Genomic DNA, 22,467 nt, shown 5'->3' with positions numbered 1-22,467 from the left:
TGCTGGCAGAGTACATGCATCCATGTTGTTGTGAACATTTTAATTAAATAAAGAAATTCCCTATCCATAGTCACCGTGGGAATTTTTTTTATAAAATCCCTACCTACCCATGGCCCTAACTGACAACCAACAGGAACCAAACAATATTTTCTTTTATGCCCAAGTCGTTATCCTTGTAACAAAGCTATTTGTGAAGTAATTGAACAAAGGGCATGGTGTTTCTTTTACTTAAACTTGACAGACTTCGAAGGCTCATTTTAAAATTGGCAAGCTAGCAGAGTCCTTGTCGACTAGAAACAAGGCGTTCGTCTGTGAGCCTGGCACGCTACCGTGAATGATTTGGGCGCACGAGAGGTTGTGCACAGAACGGACACGCGCACACGCTCCAGACCATACATTTAACTGTAAGACACTTACTGAAGTCATTAACACATGATGCCTTGGTGGATATCATCATTGTAGTAATATGCCGACTTGACCACACTGAGGGAGGTTGACAGACAACAAGACAATTAGAAATACACTTGGCTCTGTAGAAATTAAATATATTACAACACTGGCTTGTTATGATGACACCCCGCTTTTCGACGATCAAATCAAATTCTTCCCAACGTTATGTCCCGCCTGCCTATCCTGTTTCACTCTGAAATACGTCACAACACTGAAGCTAGATACTTGCGAAATGGCGATTCAGCTCGACTATAAGTGCATTAGTAACTAGTTGCCAAAAAATACACAGTGTGAAATGCAAAACAGACGACAGGAAGGAAGCCAGATATGGTATATTTGTGTCTTTGCTTAATCTGACAAACTGTCTCATCCTGGTCCTGACTATCCCTCTGCCCAGCGTTTCCTCCACATTCATTAAACAGTGGTGGACCACCACAACAACATTACCAACATAGCTGGATTAAATGGAAAGATTACTAGTCTAAACATTATAATCTAGACCAGATGTCCCCAAAAAAGTACAAACTAGAAAAGGCCCAGTGCTTAGAAGAAGTACTTTAATCATAATCAAGTATCCAGACATGTTTTAGTACTACGACCTGCACTAAAAGCAAAACGAAGAGTAAAAAATGGACGGACCAGTAAGAGACAGCACTCCCTGCCACCACTCACTGTACAAAACAACTGACCTATCTCAAACCCTGCCCTCTTTTTTTTATCCTCCAATCAAAACTGTTGGAAGCAACAGTTGTGATTGGAGGATCCGTAAAAGAGGGCAGGGTTTGAGATAGGTCAATTACTGACTAGCATGAAATTAAAACCATTAAGGGAAAGCTGTGATGTAATGTTAGGCAATTTTTTTCCTTTGAGCAGAACTATTCAATTACCAAGCATATCTTAGCTACATTGAGTTGGTTTTACTAACTTTAATATACTTGAAGTGTGCATCGTGCTGCTATTATATTTTCCTATGTTATCTAGGAAAATACAAATATTGGATCGGGACTTCACTTGGCATCGGCAGAGATACTAGGGCTGACCTTCGAATTTTTTTTTGGCATTCGAAACTTCGGGGCCGAGATTCGATTTTAATTCGAAGCTTCGAGATTAAAAAAAAATATATATATAAATTAAATATTTTCTTTCTTTTTTTTTTTTAATGTTGTGGGACTTGTACAGCACTTTGTTCAACTTTGTCAGTGCTGTAAAGTTTAAACCTTTTTAAATCTTAGACAAACGAAACACTTTGCTTTCATAAAATATTGTACTAAGCAGTCATTTGAGGCTTTATAAAAGCAGCACAATGAACACAAATCTGTCAGTGCCGAGTCCGAACCTCATCGTAAATAACAAACAGCATTGCTTGTTGTAGTTAACAAAGAGAGGCAGAGTTGATTTTGCAACAAAAAGAAAATTCCCCCATTCGAATCCCATGCCCATCGAACGAAGCTTCGAAGTATTTAAGACAGCCCTAGCAGATACTCAATATTAAATGACTCAGATCAGATACTCAATATTAAATGACTCAGATCAGAAACTCAATATTAAATTACTCGACTACTTGACATCCCTAATAACTGATTAGTCGACTAAGAGGGAAAATCCCACATACGCTACTATCCTAAACCTACATTTCTCCTAACTCTGTCGCTCACATCAGAGTCCGTTTAAATCGCAGCTAGCTAAAACTGCTGCAGCTGCACCTCACGTCTAAACCACTGACCACGTAATTCGCCAACACTCTCTCTTCAGACCAGCTCTCCGATCCTCCTGCCTTCCAGCTGGCTTCTCCTCCTTTCTCCTCTACCTCCCAGCTTTGAGATGGTCCTCAAGACCCATTTTTGCCTCTGATCTAACCACCGATCTATGTAGCAGCGTTTTATCGTAGATCAGTGGCCCGAAACCACCCTGCCTTCTCTCTCCTCCTCACGACGCCCCCCTTCTCACCGTGAAAAGATCATTGTGTCGGACAAAGCAGTCGAGATTAGAGTTGTTCCTATCTGTAATCCACTTGTGTCACATTTCAAACGCACACACACAACACAACACATACACCTTGGTCCTTTGGAAGAGGCTACTTTGTAATTACCTTTGAGCCCGGCTGAGGGGAAATAGATGCGCAGGGGGGGGGGGGGGCATTAATGTTCATCAGTGAGGTCCGACAGACCTTTGGCAGCCTTGTCATTACCTCTACTCTTTCAGACGTCCGTATCAGGCTGAAGAAGGGGTGCCATGGTGGGGCCACGACAACCTTGACTGTCCTCTCTCCCTAGCCGTCCTACTCTTACCAAAAGCCTGTCAGCCTTAATAGTCTCTCCTGCCTAGTACACACTACACAGCCTCCTATGGGCTACGGTCCAAATAACTCATCTATTTGTAGTACGTTGCCTCCGTTCGAGTGATCACTCAGGTGTGTGTACTGTATACCTTACCTTTGTCACTGATAATGGCCAGTCTTAAAGAACGCCGCCTGGCACAGATATTGACCTTGGCAGGACTTGGCCGCCAATAGAATGTGAGCTCATGCTGCATTTTGGTGTGTTCTTATATCACATGAGTGGTAATTATTAGGGGTGGAACGGTACACAAAATTCACGGTTCGGTTCGTATCACGGTTTTAGTTTAACGGTTTTCGGTTCGGTTCGATATACGTTGTTTTTTTGTTTTTTTAATGATGAGATGTTGGTACAGCAAGAGGGGCATTGCTGATTTAAACACGCCTCATTTATTTGGTAAAAAATAAGGTTTACAGCGGTTTGCCTTAAATACAAAGACCGAACTGGCACACAAAGGCCAAACTGACTGAAAAATATAGGCAACATTTGTCAAAGTATTAACTTAGTGCAAACAAACAAAATAATTATATTTTTTGTGGCCACATTATAGATAAAGGCCATCAACATAAAGTATTGATTGATTGAAAATTGTATTAACAGATTGCAGAATGGGTACAATATACAGTACAGCTCAATACACACAATTGTTAAGGGGATGCACAGAGTATGCACAGAGTATGCATATGCTCAACAAGCACTAGACTTTCTTATCAAAAAGGAAAAGTCACTGTGTTATTTAAAATAAATAAATCATGTGTACTAAATATATATTTACTTTTTAATTGCATGAAACATTATGAAGTATTCTCTTATGCCGTTTTTCCCTGCATGGTACCTAATCAACTTGACTCGCTTTTGCTATTTGAGAGTCTTGCTAGGCGTATTTGAAGTGACATCACACCAGGAAGTAAATAGTCACCAGTAACACACAGCATTGGAACCTGGAGAAGCCCTGATGATATAATATAAACGAACAGCTAATAAACGTGACGTTATCTTTAAACCTCTGTTGTCAAGCTTTGTCAATATACCCCCCGTCCCCACTAATGGATCTTGTGTCGTGGAGTCACTTCGCTGTGAGCATTTTCGCAGTTAGCTTGCGGCTAACGTTATAACCGAACAATACACACATGCCCCGAACCGTGGAGGTCTTATCGAACGGTGCACGGTTCGAATGCAAACCGTTCCACCCCTAGTAATTATAGCATTAGAGGACACTTGTCACCCGCACTGACAATGTTGAATACGTGTGTTTAAAAAGGTAGATTCTGGAATGCCGTCAAACGATAACCTCTAGGCAAAAGAGCCCCACTTGGTATTTAGCTTTGTTTACTTTTTTTGGTTGTTTGTTTTGGTCTGATGTGTGGGTTTCACAAGCCTGCTTCTCATGTCTAACTTCTGGGCCGCCTTCTTTCTCTACTGCTGAGGGAGCGGCTCTTGAGGTCAACGACGGGTTTCAACGTTCTCAGAAGCTAATTCCCGTTGCTATCTTTATCATTACATAAAGACAATAAGACCGTGTTGGCGTCGACAATACCACGATGCAATGACAGGATAGGAAACTACCACCAGCCACAAGCTAGCAGGCAAAATCTTTGGTTATGGGTTTTAAAGTCTGTCTACTTTACCAGCCACTGACTAGGGCTGAAGGGTTTGGAAAGAAAAAAAGTGTTGTTTTTACTGCTATTGCAATTGTGATTTCACTAAATAAAAAAGGTACCGTTGGTATCGGTTCAAATGTGAACGGTACCCAACCCTACTATTACTAGGTGTGTCTGCCGGGCAGCGTGAATATTTTCCCTACTGGAGTTGCACTTCCGCGTTCGGTTTGCGCGATCTGATTGGCCACTGACGTTTCTGGTCATGTGACATGTGCGCCAATCGTGTGCCGCCTGTTTCCGCCTCGAACAGCCTGCAAACTACCTAACGCCTAGTTTATCACTGGTTAAGCTTAGGCGACTCTTTCGAAGTTGGTTAAGGTTAGAGTTTGGAATCAGGGCTGGTGTTCTATCGCCCTGCTCTAAGACAAACTCTAACCTTAACCAACTTCGAAAGAGTGCCTAAGCTTAACCGGTGATAGAAACAGGCGTCACACGATTGGGCGCACATGTCAAATGACCAGAAACGTCAGTGGCCAATCAGATCGCGCAAATCGAACGCGGAAGTGCAACTCCATTAGGGAAAATATTCACGCTGCCGGGCATGGTGGGACAGGGTGAAAGGGGCTCCTCTCCCCAGCTCATGGGAATAACCGAGATGGGATGTGTCCGAGTGAGCAGATCCCTCATAACCCCACAGAATCCATTAGGCAGCGTTGTCGAGGGACAGCGAATCATGCGCAGGGTGACCAAGTGATGGATTCCGCTTCCCCAAAGCTCCACTTATTTATTGCTTGGTATCAAATGTGGACCGGGGGAAGCGGGAGGGACATTATCCACTTCATTACTGATGTTATTATGAGTGGACGGGAGGACGGCGAGAGGAGGGGCTCCGTTTCCCCTCCGTCTTCATATTAAGTGACTTAAATGTGAGAGAAAAGCCCCCCGAAATAGATAGATATAGACAGACAGACAGACAGACAGACAGACAGACAGACAGACAGACAGACGGATAGAAAGATAAGATACTTTATTCATCCTCTGGGAGGAAATTGACGGCCCACAGAGACCCAGAGCCAAACACTGTATACCAAGCCACCATACAGTAAAGACAAGTCAGTTGTTGGAGCACATCCAACTGGGCAACAGTTAGACAACATTTCTGCTGCGCTTCAGTCACTCGCTGTAGGGTTCCTCTCTCTCTCTCTCTCTCTCGCCAGTCAGCTGCCTTACGGAATGCTGAGACAGCACCTTGCTCCATCTGACCCACAGTAACTAACAACCACTCACAGTGAAAACACAGGCTGGGTTTTTGTGTGAAACATGCAGGTAATAAGCTAGTAATACTATAATGACTCAAGATCTAACTGTGATTAGTATTATAGATAGATAGATAGATAGATAGATAGATAGATAGATAGATAGATAGATAGATAGATAGATAGATAGATAGATAGATAGATAGATAGATAGATGCATACATATACATTACATACAGACAGATAACAGTTCATACTAGAGCCTGACTGATTTAATCAGCCGATATTGGTCTATCACAGACATATCGGTATCTGCCGATAGGTGCCGATATAAAAACCTTTTTCTAAAAATGCTTGGGAGAGAGTGCTCCGCCTCCATTGTTTACATATAACTCAGTAGCAGCCGTAATCATCATTGTTTTCAGCAGACTCAGCAGCATTGTCTGCATGAATCTCATAGCTAGCTTGATATAGAGAATATGTAGTTTAACGTTAGTAAGAGAGCACATTTTGCCAGTGACTTCACTCATTACGTATTTTTTTTTAATATACCTACGTAACCTACCTATAATACCTAAATATAAAGAAAAATTCATCATTAGTGAAGATTAAGCCATTTCAAATAGAACATGTAATGCAAACTAGTGTGGAAGAAGTAAGGTGGGACTACATAATATATATATGAAGAATAATGGCCAATATATCAATATCGGAATATTTGACTCCCAGTCCCTAATATCGGTATGGGCCTGTTGCCACTTCTTCCTTTATGAAAAACCAAACATGACTCACCTCACTATTGTGTCCTCTGAGGTTGAAGTTGATTCTCTGCGGGGTCGTGCGGTCCCTCCTGCAGTGGCTGGACGTGAACGTGACGCCGACGACCCCTCTGCCGTTCCCGGTGGCCAGCCAGCCCTCCTCGTAGTAGCGCTTCCGACACACGGGCTTCTCCTTCTCGCTCTTGGGCACGCGGCCCTTCCACGACAGGCAGAGGATGTTGGAGTCGCTGCAGAGGACCGGTCCGTGCTCCACCGCGGCGAACATTCCTGCCGCGTTGGGAAGAGACCACAACTCTACCCACCCCCCCCGGCGGACAGAATGTATCCAGGAGGCGGCGGTGATGACTCTGCCGAGTGGCGGGGACCCCGTTATGCGCGTTTCCCCTCCGCTGAGATTAATTTGGTGCCGGAGATGAAACCGCGACAACGGTGGTGCATAGTATCCCCCGTTTTCCTTCAGGCTATATGGGTTTCCTCGTGCTTTGTCCTTTCTTTTACAATAGTTCCAGTTATTAGTTACTGACGTTTACCACAGCATCGCAATTGAGTTGGTCTCTCTGTCATGAATTCAAGCGACACAAGATTATGTCGCTTGTGAAATGATTTAGGCCGACATTACTGAACAGTGATTAATTGAGACAGCATAATAGAAAAGGCACGTCTTCATGTCATTCTGATGTGTTCGACCGACGAGCTGCCTATTTAATGTCGTCTCAACATGACAAGGCATCGGATCAAAGACTACCGGATGGTCACCATTCACAAGATTGCGGTAGCACTTTCTCTTCTTGCAGAGTTCCGCCATACAGTGACTGACCAAAATAGTGCCAACGATATCCACAGAATAAAGGGTTAAGCACTAGGCTTATCAGGGAAATAAAGTCCTGCCTTCTCTTATAGCGGCAACATGTCCATTCTCAGGTCCAAACTTTCCAACGCTTCCAATTAATCTGGGTATGGTCCAATTCCTCCGATCATTCCTGGACCCGTTTGTCCTCCTAATGCGACCTCCACTGTCCGAGAGGAGCACGGGCTCCTCCTCACATCAGCTGTCAACCCACTGGAGTGCCGCTTCTCCCGGTAACGTCATTATGCCGACCAGCTTATCTTTCCTATCCACGTCGTCGGGGATCCCATCAAGGAATGCTGTGGTGAAAAAACAAAAACGTGAAGAAGTGAGACGTGAGAGTTAAACACAGTCGTTGTCAAGTAAACAGGTGCAACATAATAACTAGTAATAGACGCTAATACTGTGAATATAAAAAGGAAAGTGAGGGGAAGGGAGATGTGAAGATATAGTGAGAGAAAGAGACAGTGAGACTGTGAGAGAGAGACTGAAAGAGAAGGGGGGGGGGGGAGAGAGACATACTCCTACACAGAGCTGGCTCTACGCCTGTAAGTCACAGCCTGCAAAACAGTGGAACGTCGTCCAACTTTCTGCGTAGGGGTGAGAGGGAGAGATGCGTGGGCGAATAGCCACCAAAGGACCGAGCTGTTATCGTCATCAGGCAATAAAACCGAGCTCGGCCCAGTACAGGCTATACCGTCACATGAACGTGAAAACACAATGCGGCTGTCAGTCACACCCAGTAAGAGCAACTAATATCACCATACACATTTTTCAACCATCTTGAAATGTAGACAGCCAACACACAAGTGACTGAAAAACAACACAACAGAGCCGCCTAACCGCATCTCAATAAGCAAATCAAAAACAGCTGCAACGTTTATGACCAGGTTATGATGATAGAGAGAGGGGTCAGTTACCATAGTGATGCTAAAACGGTTTTGCCAGTTAATGTTGGAGTTCGTGCTGCTTCTTCTTCTGTGGGACGTTGGCAACAACAACACAGACATAGAGAAGGATTGGGTCAAAATAATGAAACATCTCCATTAACGTTAGAGACACGCTATTATCCCACCGGCTAAACGTTAAAACAATAAAGAAACGTTGACTGCGCCCGCCGGGGGGGGGGGGGGGGGGGGGGGGGGACGTCAGTGTGGTATTATTAAATTAGTTCACATCGACCAGTCTGCTTCGCGGGGCTATTATTATGATGACAATAAACAAGCTAAAGGGCTCGAAGCCCGATGTTTTGATTGATTGATTGAAAACTTTATTAACAGATTGCAGAATGGGTACAGTACAGCTCAATGCATACAATTGTTAAGGGGATGCAGACCAGAGAAAGACTTTCGTCTTGTTTACATCAGGGTCCCCCATTTTCAATTCATTCATGTGAGATGTGATGACTCGATTTTTTTCATTTGAAAAAAAAGTTTATTGTCACAAGGTCATTGTACATGTACACAATACATTTGATTGGATATTTCCACATTTTCTTACAATAGATATATTTTTAACGCACATTTCAGAGCTGAAATAACATGTATACCAATTAAAACATCTGTAAATAAAACCAAAGAACGCAACATTTCAACAAGGTAAAAACACTTATGTTAAAAGGCCTACAGATCAATTAAAAACACCTGTAAAACCAAAAGAACACAACATGTCAACAAGGTAAACACAGTGATGTTGTGAGATGTGACTAGTAGATAGATAGATCTGTGTTACAGCGAAGCCACAAAGAATGCTAAGATAGAAGACAACAACGTTAGCTGGCGGCTCTCTAAGCTAGTAGCCGAGCTAACTGTCTTTCGCTGCTGGTGTAGCTCGCTAGCAAGTTAGCTAGTTGGGTGTTTTTATCTTAGTTTCTTTTTTAAACTAGACACGTCTGTCGTTCCGAAACATCCCCGGGACGAGGTGTAGTTGTCAAAGTGACGAAATGATATCAAACCTGTTGTCAATGTCGCTCGGGGAGATATCAATGGATCAAATGTCTGATCAAGTGCTTCTTCTTACCTCGTCTGTGTGTTGCCTCTGCTCTGCTCTGCTCTGCTCTGACTGTACCGCCAGGGCCAATAGGGTCCAGCTGCAGCGCCGGCGTTTCCTCTGACACTGGGGAGTAGGTTCGTGGCTGCCACAGGCTTGCCCAGTGAGCGGATTCTCCGGCGCTGCAGCTGGACCCTACTCGCCAGGGCCAATATGGTCCAGCTGCAGCGCCGGGGTATCCTCTCACTGGGGAAAGTAGGTTCGTGGCTGCCACACAGGCTTGCCCAGTGAGAGGATTCTCCGGCGCTGCAGCTGGACCCTACTCCCCAACTACTGGGTCATCACGTGACAGGCACATGATTTTTTTTTTTTTTTCCAGCGAATCTTTTTGTTATTTTCTAACAAAAATAGCCCCAAAATAATTGAAAGTATCATGTGAGAGTGAATAATCGAAATTAACGACTGCCATATGTGTCGGTCGGCTAAATATGACAACCTATCTGGCTACTTTCAAATAGAAGACACTCTCCTCCCCATCATATGTATATAATAATAGATAATAATAGATTTTATTTGTAATGCGCTTTACAATTGCGGGGCAAATCTCAAAGCGCTACAATTAAAAGAACATAAGAACTAGCAAGAATAAAGGAAGAAGGGATAAAAAAAAATAGGCAAGACTAAACATAGAATAACATAGAGAAACATAGAATAAATAAAACTGATAAAAGAAATTGGTAAAAGAATATAAAATATGTGGAGCAAAAAAAATTATATGTTAGGATCTATGGGTAACAGTACTTGCATATCGTATATGTCACAAATGTAACAGTACTATCTGTATGTCATGTATGTCCCTATATTCCATAAATGTCATGATGTCATGTATGTTGTGTATGTCATAAATGTCACTATGAATTGAAAATGGGGGACCATGATGTAAACAAGACAAATGTATTTCTCTGGTCTGCATCCCAATTGTGTGTATTGAGCCGTACTGCATGTGTATTGTACACATTCTGCAATCTGTTAAATAAAGTTTTCATACATTCATACCTTACCCTAACTTAAAAAAGTGTGTGTGTTTGTGATAATTTTTTATTAGGGCTGTCTCGAATACCTTTTTTTGGCCTTCAAAGCTTCAGCGCCAATTATAATTATGTTTTTGTAATTATTGTGCTGTTGAAAGTCGAAGGCAAAATCGCAGGTCAGGGTTTTTTCCTCTTCATTGCCATTTAATTGGCTACAAAATGTGCAATAATGAAATTAGATAAATGACAGCCTTAGTCTATAAAAAGATAAACAGCTCATAGGCATAATGAAAAAGAAATAGCCTGTGCAGCCTATGCCAGGAAATTAAATATATAAAGTAAATACCATATATTTGTTGACCGTAAAATCATCAACATAATAAAACAAACAGAATAGCCTATTTATACAGGCCTAATAAAAGTGAAATAGTCTCTTTATACAGGCCTAATCAAAGTGAAATAGTCTCTTTATACATACCATATTCATACCTTCACATGAAATCTTTTGGAGTGTATTTTGTGACTGTAGGGGACTGTAGGGAACTTCAGGGTAAAGGACTGCCCCACTTCCAGTGATGAAGCTAAGCTACGCTAACAGTGTGGGCGTTCCCTAAGCCTAATGCATGCACAGAGACAAAAAAGGTATGTATCTTCTTGTCTAACTCCAGGGAAGATGTTAAATAAGCTAATTTCCCAAAATGTTGGCGTTTTCCTTTAAATAAAGTTTTCATTCATCATTCATTCACACGTGTTTTGCTGTCAGGTTGAGATGCGGTAAAGAGTTAAACAAACGACGTTTGACATAGATAAATAGTATAGTAGATGCTGGAAGTTTAGTAAAAATGTCCATCTGTCATTATTAAATACCTTTTCATCATCACCCACCCACGCCGTTATATTATCCAGCTGTGTCACAGCTGGATTCATTCAACTAGTGTATATGCCATCCGATACGGCAGGGGGCAGCATCATCCGCCCTGTTCTCTTCCCCCCCCCTCCTCTCTCTCTCTCACACATCATGGCCGCCCCCATGGCTGTCAGACGCGAGATTTGCTCTTTAGCAAGGATATTCACAGGGATCCCACAATTGGTACAGTATGAACTGCTGCTACACTTGCATTGTACAATAATGTCACACTTCAAGTCTCACCGATGCAGGTCTAGAAGTTGTCTGCGAATTGCTGCGTGTCCGTTTTAGCACGATTTTCTTACCGAGTGAGAGCGTCAGAGATGTTTGATTGATTGATTGATTGATTGAAAACGTTATTAACAGATTGCAGAATGGGTACAATACAGTACGGCTCAATACACACAATTGTTACGGGGATGCAGACCAGAGAAAGACTTTCGTCTTGTTTACATCAGGGTCCCCCATTTTCAATTCATCATAACATATATGACATACATGACATACAGATAGACAGTACTGCTACATCTATACATTTATGACATATCAGATTTGCTGCAAATACAGTACTGTTTGTGATACAAAAGTGTCCAGAAAAAGAGTGTATATACATTTGGCATAGAAACTGTACATTGGAGGAGGTTGGGTGGGTGGGGTGGGGTTGGGTGGGTGGGTGAGGGCTGTACATTGGAGGTGGGGGGGGGGGGGGGGGTTGGGTAGGGGACATACACATTTTACACTGTACATTGGAATACTGACAAAGCCTTACTTGGTAATTTACTGTACAACTAGGTTAGGACATTTGTAGGGGCCAGTTTCGAATTGCAGTCTCACGTAGGTGTTTTTTGAGAGTGTTTTTGAAAGTGGGTAGTGATTCACATTCCTTTACAGCTTTAGGTAGGGCGTTCCACATTGATGTGGCATAATTGCGAAACGTGTTTAGTCCCTTGTTTGAGCCGAATCTGGGTGACATACAGATAGACAGTACTGCTACATCTATACATTTCTGACATACCAGATTTGCAAATACAGTACTGTAATGTTGAGCTTAAATAGCCTCTCTCTCTACTACTAGCTTCCTTGTCAGCAATATCGTTGTCACCTACTACAGACAAATGAAAAGAAAACCCTCAATGAATGAGGGGGAGGGGGGGGTCACTGCAAATCAATATAACGTTATTCAGAGGCACCACCTCACAAATGTAACAGTACTATAGTATATATATACCTGTATCTGTCATGTATTGTCATAAATGTCATGATATATATCTGTATGGCCCCCGTAAATGTACAACCCCCCCCCCTCCTAGTGTACAGTTTCCTCCCCCTCGTACAGTACTGTATATTTGCATTATATTGTATGACAGTACTGTATACCTGTATAGTCAGAAATGTCAAGATATATATCTGTATGTTGTGTATGTCACTAATGTCATTATGAATTGAAAATGGGGGGACCCTGATGTAAACAAGACGAAAGTCTTTCTCTGGTCTGCATCCCCTTAACAATTGTGTGTATTGAGCCGTACTGTATTGTACCCATTCTGCAATCTGTTAATAAAGTTTTCAATCAATCAAACCTTTATCCTACGATGAAACATGTCTATCCTGGTGGAAGTATGGTCTCTTTTAGGATGACAATCAATGCCACAGAGGTCACAAGGGGTCACTGAATGCCACTTTGATGAGTATGAAGTGATGATGTGATGTGAATGATGTGAATCAAGACCTTCACAGTAACCAGATCTCAACCCAATTGAACACCTATGGGAGATTTTGGACAGATGACGTGTTAAGTCACAGCGCTATCTCCGCCACCATCATCAAGACACCAAATGAGGGAATATGTTTTGGAAGAATGGTGTTCCATCCCTCCAGTAAGGTTCCAGATACTTGTAGAATAGAAGCCAAGGAGCACTGTAACTGTTCTGGCGGCCCAACAACACCTTACTAAGATACTTTGTTGGTTGTTCCTTTAATTTGTCACCCGTCTGTTTACGCTAACAGTGTAATGTGTATGTTTTCCAGGGAACAGGAGGAGGGCTGGGCCCTTTTAGAGACCGTGGGAGGTGTAAATTAATCCGGTAGGTTACCTGTTTGCTCTCCTCTAGTAAACAATCCACAATCCACATGTTGTCTGTTGTTACATTTCCTCTAAATAAGTTATACTGGGAATGTGTTGTTGATAATGATAATAATGAATTGAATCTGTCCTCAACAGGTCCCATCTTCCGCTGACATCAACTGCTTCCATCCACTCTGGAGCGGGCCTTTCGTCCCTCCCTTCATCAGTGAGTTTATCAATGAATCACGTCATTGTACTATAGTACATACATACTGTACATTTAGCTTGCATGCTGCTACATTGGCATCACTCTGGAGTAAGGCTGGTCCTTTTTAAAGATTTATTTTTAGCATTTTTACGTCAGACATGACCGACAGAGAGGAAGGGGGGGGGAAAGATATGCGGCAAATGTACGCCGGGTTCGGGAGACGAACCCGGGTAGACCGCGTAGGTCTGCAGTGCAGTAACGTGGTGCACCACCCTGGCGCCCAGGCTGCTCCTCTTTAAGTTTATTGGTCTACTGATTTGACTTAGTCAACTGACTTTTTTTTTGTGGAGAGAATATAATTAAATCTATCTGAAATGAAAGAAGGAGAGGGGGGGGAAAAACACCTAATCTTCTTACTGTTTTCTACTATCATGCACTCTTCCACTAAATAATCTTCCTTGCCTATATTACTACCTACTATACTAATATGTCTCTACTACTATGAACTCAACACTGCAGCGCCCACGTTTCAACACTGTTTGATGAACATCCTTACTCGGCTGAAAGAGTTGTACCCTTCCTGCTGACTTGTCGTACAGAACCTGTAAGTCGCTTTGGATAAAAGCGTCGGCTAAATGTAAAATGTAATGTAAATATTTGTACTTGTGTTTTTTTATGTTGAATGTGTTATTCTGGAAGATACGTACATCTCTGACGTTACAAAAATATTCGCGTTGGCACTGGAAAATCACTAGATTTAAAGGGGCCCCTATTCTTGGTTATTCTTGGTAGGCAGGCTATTCTTTGTCCTCGCTCCACAATGGTGGAACAAACTTCCCACCACAGTCGGAACAGCCGAAACCCACCCAATTTTCCGCCATCGACTAAAAACACACTTCTTCAATCAATCTGAAATGGGGGGAAAAACTGCACTTTGCTACGAAGTAATCTACCATGCCTATATATTACTACCTACTATGCTAATATGTTTGTACTATTATGCATTCAAGACTGTAGCACTCAAGTGCAACACTGTGTTTGACGAACAATGTTACTTACCCTTAGCTGCCAGAGTTGTATCCCTTCCTGCTGACTTGTTGTACAGAACTTGTAAGTCTTTGGATAGCTAAATGACTAAATGTAAGCGTGTGGTCGTGAAAATGCAGAGCTGGTGAACAAACAATTAATTAATGAACTCAACTATTTGTGGGAAGAGGAGGTCTTGGAACTGTCCGTGGTGAGTCTTTGGAGAAGATTGGAATAGATGAAGTGTCTCCAGGGTTGTAACTATATAGATAGTTATTCATATTTATTATTGTTATATTGTAGAAATGTGTGCATTGAAATGTCTGTAAAGTCTCGACGACATTGAAAATGAGGGTGACCTCAATTGTATTTGAGAATAAATAAAGGTTGATGATCAGATGATGTACCAAAGTGCGTCACAGTCACAGATAAAAGCATAGAGCAAAAAAAACATATTATACATATATATACTAAATATAATAGTGCAGATACAAATAAGTGCAGGGGTTCAGATATAAATAAAAAATAAAATAATAAAGTGCAGTAGATTACAAAAATAAGGCATAAATGGACTAAAAGTAATGACCTAGGCTCAGCTCTGGTCAAAGGCCAGGGACAATAGATGAGTCTTAAGCTGGGACTTAAAGACCTTAAAGGGTCTGGGCTGACCTGATGTGGAAGGGGAGGCTATTCCACAGTTTAGGCAGTGGCTATGGAAAAAGCTCCGTCCCCTCTGGTTTTGAGCCTAGACCTGGGTACATGTAGCAACAGTTGGTCGGCTGACCTTAGGGCTCTGGATGGGGTGTGGAGACACAGGAGCTTGGTCGGGTACTCTGGGGCCTGACACGGTATCCAGTCCCCGTAGCACAGAGTCGGGTTTACAAGGACAGCCGTCCTCTGGAGTCATTCCAGGGCTGCGTTTGGTGCTCTGAAAGTCTCTTTCTTTCAGATCACGGTCACAGACGAGCCCGACACGCTGTTTCAGAAAGTGTCCGTGCTGGTGAAGGGTCACGACCAGGCCGTCCTGGACAGCTATGAGTTCTTTGCCACCCTGGCGGCTAAAGAGTTCGGCATCACTCTCGGCAAAGTGTGAGTTCATAAAGACAAAACTATGCACTTTCTGTCAATTCAGTGACCACAGAAGAATGTAATGCACATCCCATAGCCTGCCCCCCCCCCCCCCCCCCCCCCTTACCTGACTGACCTCCTTGTCCCCTACCGCCCCACCCGTTCCCTCCGGTCTTCTTCCACTCTTTCCCTCACTGTCCCGTCATCCAAACTCAAAAGTTTTGGTGACCGGGCATTCTCACAAGCTGCACCCCCCGACTCTGGAACTCCCTCCCTCAGACCATCAGAGACTCTCCCTCACTCTCTACTTTCAAATCCAGACTCAAAACCTACCCGTTCTCCCTAGCATTCAACCTTCCTTACCCATAACCACCCTCCTCCAACCTACCACCCCCTTTTCCCTTGCCCTACGTTCTCTCCTCTCCTGCCCCCCCCCCCCCCACCCCCCTCGGTTTCCCTTACTCACTTCCCGACTCTCCCCTACTGACTCCTGTATTTGTTATCCGTTACTCGTGGTTTTATGTTCTTGTGTATTGATACTGTTCTCCGTTTCCCTGTGGTTCTATGTTTCCTTTGTTTTTGTTTTTTTGCCTATTGTCGGCGACTTTGGGTCATTGAAAAGCGCTATACAAAATAAATGAATTATTATTACTATTTATACACAACTAACGGTGACAAGTATTCATGTTGGTTGTCCTTTAGTCTACCTGTATTTTAATTATCTTCTTTTTTCCCCCCTGCCGTAGATTTGAACCTCCCAAGAACATTGAGCGGTTCACACTCCTCAAGTCCATCCACATCTTCAAGAAGCACAGGGTCCAGTATGAGATGAGGACACACTACCGGTGCATCGAGGTGAGGAGTACTGATCCAGGACCACCGAACACATGAACATAAATATACACCTCACTATGACCTTTGAGCCAATCTGGTCTCAGATCAGCATTCCTACTGTAAGATGCTTGATAAATACAGGCCCTGAGCTATTGTCAACTCATGTTTTTTTTAAGTCCACCAAATCTCTGATTGCTGGAGCGAAAACAAAAAACAAATGCACCAGAATGTCAACACAGGTGTAGCGACACCTGTCTGCCAGGAGAGGTACTGCCTAATTTGTAACTGTCTATTGTCTATATCAGACCTGGGCATTGTACGGCCCGCGGGCCGCATCCGGCCCGCGGGATGATTCTGACCGGCCCGCGAAAGATTACATGATAATAAAAAAAAATAAAAAAAAAATAAAAAAAACTTTTTTTTTATATTTTTTTTTTTTTTTTTTTTACTTTTTTCTTTTCATGTCAACGTTCACACGCACAATATACGCTTAGGAGACATGCTCAGAAGATGTTGGTTCTCTTTGGATCCACCTACATATGTGAACAGACATTCTCATTCTCGTTTACCAAGTCCAGGTACAGATCCTCTCTCACTGATGAACATCTGGCAGCTGTGCTTCGCATCTCCACCTCAGACATGCAACCTGACTTTGATGGACTTGTTAAAGCTCAACAGAGACTGGATTTCTCACACTGAATGAAACAAAAAAGAACTGAAGAACACTAAAATGTGGAAATATAACAAGTGAAATGGGACACTTGATATTTTTTTTTCTTAAATGTTTAATATAGGCATGTAAAGTAAAAAAGGCTACAAAACTGGGACACTTTTCTTTACACAGTTCAGTGACATGTCTTGTTTATTTTTGCTATAAGATGAAGTGATGTCTTTAGAAAGCTAAGAAAATCCTTGTTTCAATAGTATATGAAACTCAAAATGCCCTTTGTTATTAAAGTTTCACATTTTGTTTATCATTTTGGAAATAAATTCTATTTGAATAAATTCTATTTTTGAAAGCTAACCTCACCTTTTAATTGCCAAATAATAACATACATTCTTACCAGGGGTCAAAACAATGCCATTTACTGCTTTTTATATAGAAATAAAATGTATATTATGCATAATTGAGTTTGGAATTTTGGCCCGGCCCCCCAACATATTTTCAGTTGCTCATTCGGCCCCCCGGGAAAAATAATTGCCCACCCCTGGTCTATATACTCTGAAACCACACACACAGCTATTATCAGATAGTTAACTCTTCACCTTTTGCTATATTCATATACTTTAGCATATTGTTTCACATTCAGAAAGAAAACTCTTCCAACCATCAGTGTAAACAATGACGAATGAAAGATGTGATGGAAAGGTATAGAGGTACCGTAATAGGTATGAGTACTGTTCCCCCGCAAATCAGAGATTAGGGCTTTAATAGACATACCTCTTTAAAGAGTGACTAAAACACATTTAGCTGTATTAGTGGTTGATATTTTCACCATGTTGCACACTCTGCCCCGCCACCAATCTGTGATGTCAGAGTACCTCTTCGGAGGTCCTATCAAAGTCGGTCTAGGGACAAAAAAAAGATCAGATCTGGGCGGGGCAGCGCGTCCAGCAGGGTGAGCACATCGACCACTAGACCAGAGAATATTTGTGAACGTTGTTGTTATTCCAAGATGTGCGCTTGTGCGTTTTCCCACGATCTGACGTCTGCCCCTTTTGTCCTCCAGTTATCTCGTTTAACAGGCTCAACGGCGCAGGTGTACCTAGAATATATCCAGAGGAACCTGCCCGAGGGCGTAGCCATGGAAGTGTCCAAGGTAAGGCTAGAGACCTATAGTGGCTGAACACACGCAGCCAGCCACTCGATCCATGAGTCCGCTCTGTTGTGCGTACACATCGACATCGGTTAGTCATTCTATTCATTGACGCAGAACTGTCCTAAGGGCCACTGTGTCATTTATCAGCGCAGGAACTTTCTTATATGTGTATATATACATCAGACCGGCGCGTCCGGGTACTTTGGATTTATTCGCGGCCACGGCCACTTTTGGTGGAAAGCGCATAACGCAGTTCCTATATATCGCTACAGAGTTGAAGGAATATCTTGCGCTGCAGCCCCTGGCTCAATTGGAGGTCGGTGCTCTCAGAATAGGGCAGTATAGATACATATAATATTACTGTATATATTGTACCACATTCAATAAGCCTACTTAACAAGCATGATGGAAATGTGGTCGCAACCTACATGGGATAGTGCAATGTGAATTAAGGGCTGTGCAATACAATATAACCTTGGACGTGTGCTACTGTGCCACTTCAAATGAATGACGTTGGTTGGGAGGGAAGGAAGGGGTTAATGACATTGTCTCTCTGATGTCTTGTCTGTAATGTATGTTTGTCTATACTGTAACATGGTTGTCTTTAAAAATATAATATAAAATATATAAAGAACCATCTTGTCTTATCTCTTATATACATCAAATTAGCATATTTACTCAGTAGCTTGTTATATATATTACATTTAATCACTTGTACACTGTATATTGCTAATGCACCGTTACCTTTGCACTCTGGTTAGATGCCAACTTCTTTTCGTTGTACTGTACTTGTGCTGTACGATGGCAATACATTTGAATCTAAATATAGCAGGAACAGGTCCATGGGCCACTACTGGAGAACACGGTTCACTTTAATATTTTATTAGTGAGGTGCGTTTGGACAACGCACTGTGTCGTCTTCAGAGTCAAACCTTCGTATGACGACACGTTTCGGCTTACTAGGCCTCAGGATGTAGTATGGTTGTGGAGATTATTAGTGGTCTATGAAGGGTGTAGATGAGCAGACTATGTCAAATTCTTATGTGTTGTGTGTAATCTGTCACTCTCTACCACCGTGTCCTCTTCTGTCCAAACAAAACCTCCTATTGAAAGCATTCATTGTCATGTTTATTGTTATTTTTCCATGGGACATGGAAGCACAAAATACAGTACTCGGTTATAGCCATTAAATACTAAAATAACTCAAATAAATACTGATCCCTGTGATAAACATGCAAACTGATTTAATTCAATAAAAATAACTAACTAAGCTAGCTGTGCCCGTGGTATCAATTAGGAATGCTAACAAACCATTTCAGGGAGGTGGAGAAGGACTTTTTTTTTTTTTATTATTATTATTATTATTATCTTTTTCCCCCTCCTTTTTCCGATTTTTCTCCCATCCCACTGTTAGTCGTTATGCCAATTCCCAACCCCCTTACTGGTTGTTGCACCCCCCCCCCCCCCCCTACTGTTGGTCCGGGAGGCCGGAGACTGTCACATGTTTTCCTCCGATACATGTGCAGCCAGCCGGCAGCCAGCCGGCAGCCAGCCGGCAGCCAGCCGGCAGCCAGCCTGGCAGCGCAGATTCTCACCGGGAGAGTGTAACGTGTGGAAGGTCACACTACCTTTCTCCAGATCCTACCCTCGCTGTGCAGGCGCCCCGACCGAACTGTAGGGGTCGCTGTCCACAACGCCCAGGACCCACCCACGGCTCCCCTCCCCCTAACTCAGCCAAAGAGTTAGTATAGCGATCAGCCCGAGCCAAGGCAATGCTGACTCTCCGGGAGTCGAGACCGCAGCCTCTTGCATTGGTGACGAGCACAATCTCCGCTACGCCACCTGACCGCCTTGTATTTTGTTTTCAAAGATATCTCAATTAACTTTCAAAGTGTTTTCAAAGTATATTTTTAACAGGGAAGGCTTGTTTACACCAACATCTTTGTCCACGTCCTCAGGTCGCCATGGAGAAGGTCCCAGAACACATTCTCGAACCCATGTGGAAGAGCCTGCCCCCTGAGGATGACGCCCCCCAGCCAATGAAAACCGAGTCCTGAGCAACAGCTGCCTGTTTACCGGTTCCTCTCGGCCGCCGGGTTAATATATATACAAGGACTCTGAACATTCAGTGGCAAGTCGAGGGGAGAAGGTCTGAGCGCAACGTGACATTCATCCAACAGGGTTATTGACGTCCCCGTTATGGGTATTATGTCCAGTAAATCCTATTAAACGATGTGAGGGCATCCATAAAGCGCAGGTAAAGGGAAACCCTTCTAGAAGAATTACCGTTCATTATGTCACTGTATGATGATGTCCATCAGTCATCACTTATTCGGTTCCCATGTTTTGTCTCGCTTGTGTTATTTCTCCGTGATGAGAAACAACATCATTATATAATATGCTTTGTTAATAAATTGCCAATGTTAAGAACGGGTGTAATAACATTTTTCCCCTCTCTGTATTCTAGTCTTGGAACACGGCAAGATTATGGGAAATGCGCTTACTTTGATTGAAAACCTTTATTTATCCCAGAGGGGAGATTCAGATGTCCATCATAGCCATTTAAAAACAGTTAATACATAACATACAATTATTTAGTACATGTTAAAAACAGATGCCCAAATACGTAGGGCTAAAAAGAAGAGCTAAAATAGGGCTAAAAGTGGTGAATGGAAGAAAAAAAAAGAAACAAGTCCAATCATGATGTTAATTAATTAGTTACAGTCCACAAATCAGCTCCTCCAGTCCACGGCAGTTAGCCCGCCCTGGCCCTGCCTGGTTGTGGAGCCTGATGCCACCGGCACAAAGGACTGCCCGAAGCGATTTGTGGTCTTCTCCAGAGTCAGACAAGACGATAAGATACCAATTTTCTCTCTCCGTGTTCAGTAGAAAGCTATCCAGCTGCAAGCTAGCCTAGCACAAATGAATGGATATGGATACGGACCGCTAGCCTAGCTGTTGGTCAAGAACACCTTTCCCGGAGTTGTAAGCTAGGCTAGACTCTGGAGAAGATGGTAAGGGCAGTTCCCATAATGTGTGTGTGTGAGAAATATCCTGGATTTGATTGCTCTGTGAATGTGTAGGTAGGACACAAAAACCAGCACACAAGGGGGTATTCCTTTTTTTTTTTTTTTTTATTGATCAAGATACACATATTGTAAGACCAAACATTATATAATTGTAGAAATTACACTCATATTTAAAGGACCATACCAGTCTAATTCTGACTTCTCGCCATTAGCAGAGATCAACAAATGTCAAGTGTATACAGTGTGTGCGTTAGTAGATCTTGGCCTACATTTTTAAACTTCATTCACTGCCATGTTGAAACGGAAAAACACTACTAGACTTGAAGGAACGCTGGGTAGGTAATTCAGCCAATGTTAAAAGAACACACCAACATTTTGGGAAATTAGCTTACTGTCTTCTCCAGAGAGAGAGACAAGAAGATAGATACCAGTTTCCTCTCTGTGCGTTCAGTAGAAAGCCATCTGGCTGCATGTTAGCCTAGCTTAGCACAATGAATGGAAGCGGACATGACCGGTTAGCCTTCGGGAGAGGTGTTAGTTGGACAATGCCTAGACTAAACGGTCCATGTCCGCAATTTCCCAAAATGTTGGCATGTTCCTTTAACTAGCTAACGTTTGATATATTGGTGGGTGTATATTTCCTCAGATAGCTTGCCTTAGTATATTTAGAATTTTAATACAGGCTTCAATAGAACTAGCACCAAGCAGAGCATAGAACGCTGTGTGTTCCGACGTGATGACCCTTCCTTCTTTTTTTTTTTTTTTAAATTTTTTTTATTATTGCAAAACAAAACTTATTAAAAGTCAGTACTCAACACACAATGTATAATGAAACTTTCAGTAAAGGTGGTTAAAATATATGCAAGTACAGAAACAGGATAAAACAAAAATAGTCAATAATAACATTTTAACCGTATACCGTGTATATCCAGCGAAGTTACAATTATATAAATGTTAGTATATAATATACCCCGAATACCTATTTTCTAAAACCCTACACACATATGCTCCAGCTCAAATCCCCCCCTCCCGGACCCCCTCTTGGATAGTACCTCCATTATCCCTCACTCCTAACCAGACATCACCATTATAGGCTAGCTTTTATTCTCTCCACCACTTCTAACCACATTAACATTTTGGATTCATTGAGCCCTAGAATTCTTGCTGTTGATATTTCTTGATATATCACATCAAGATATGTAAGAAACCACACTTTCCGGC

At 42.5% G+C, this 22,467-nt stretch overlaps 2 protein-coding genes across 2 annotated transcripts in view; one reads left to right on the top strand and one right to left on the bottom strand.

Annotated features, from left to right (window-relative positions):
- The window catches only part of tulp4a (TUB like protein 4a), a 113,659-nt gene extending 104,371 nt beyond the window's left edge, over window positions 1–9,288 (bottom strand). Inside the window, exons 1-3 of the mRNA XM_084314984.1 lie at window positions 9,224–9,288; window positions 8,190–8,247; window positions 6,436–7,568 (exon numbers count right to left, since the gene is read on the bottom strand). Coding sequence (XP_084171110.1) covers window positions 6,436–6,687 — 252 coding nt within the window. The 5' untranslated portion in view covers window positions 6,688–7,568; window positions 8,190–8,247; window positions 9,224–9,288. The remainder of the gene's footprint in view (window positions 1–6,435; window positions 7,569–8,189; window positions 8,248–9,223) is intronic.
- A 2,019-nt stretch (window positions 9,289–11,307) lies between these two features.
- mrps10 (mitochondrial ribosomal protein S10) lies at window positions 11,308–22,157 on the top strand (the record flags this gene model as incomplete). Its single annotated transcript, XM_084314634.1, has 7 exons — window positions 11,308–11,379; window positions 13,225–13,280; window positions 13,418–13,487; window positions 15,445–15,584; window positions 16,310–16,418; window positions 18,128–18,217; window positions 20,176–22,157. The coding sequence occupies 7 exons, from the start codon at window positions 11,308–11,310 to the stop codon at window positions 20,272–20,274; spliced, it is 636 nt and encodes a 211-aa protein (XP_084170760.1). The 3' UTR covers window positions 20,275–22,157.
- Window positions 22,158–22,467: the final 310 nt, after the last annotated feature.

Source organism: Notolepis coatsorum, assembly GCF_963971535.1.
Source record: "Notolepis coatsorum genome assembly, chromosome: 5".
Lineage (NCBI taxonomy): Eukaryota > Metazoa > Chordata > Actinopteri > Aulopiformes > Paralepididae > Notolepis > Notolepis coatsorum.
The sequence above is the reverse complement of the archived record's forward strand: the minus strand, read 5'-3'. Positions and strand labels throughout refer to the sequence as shown.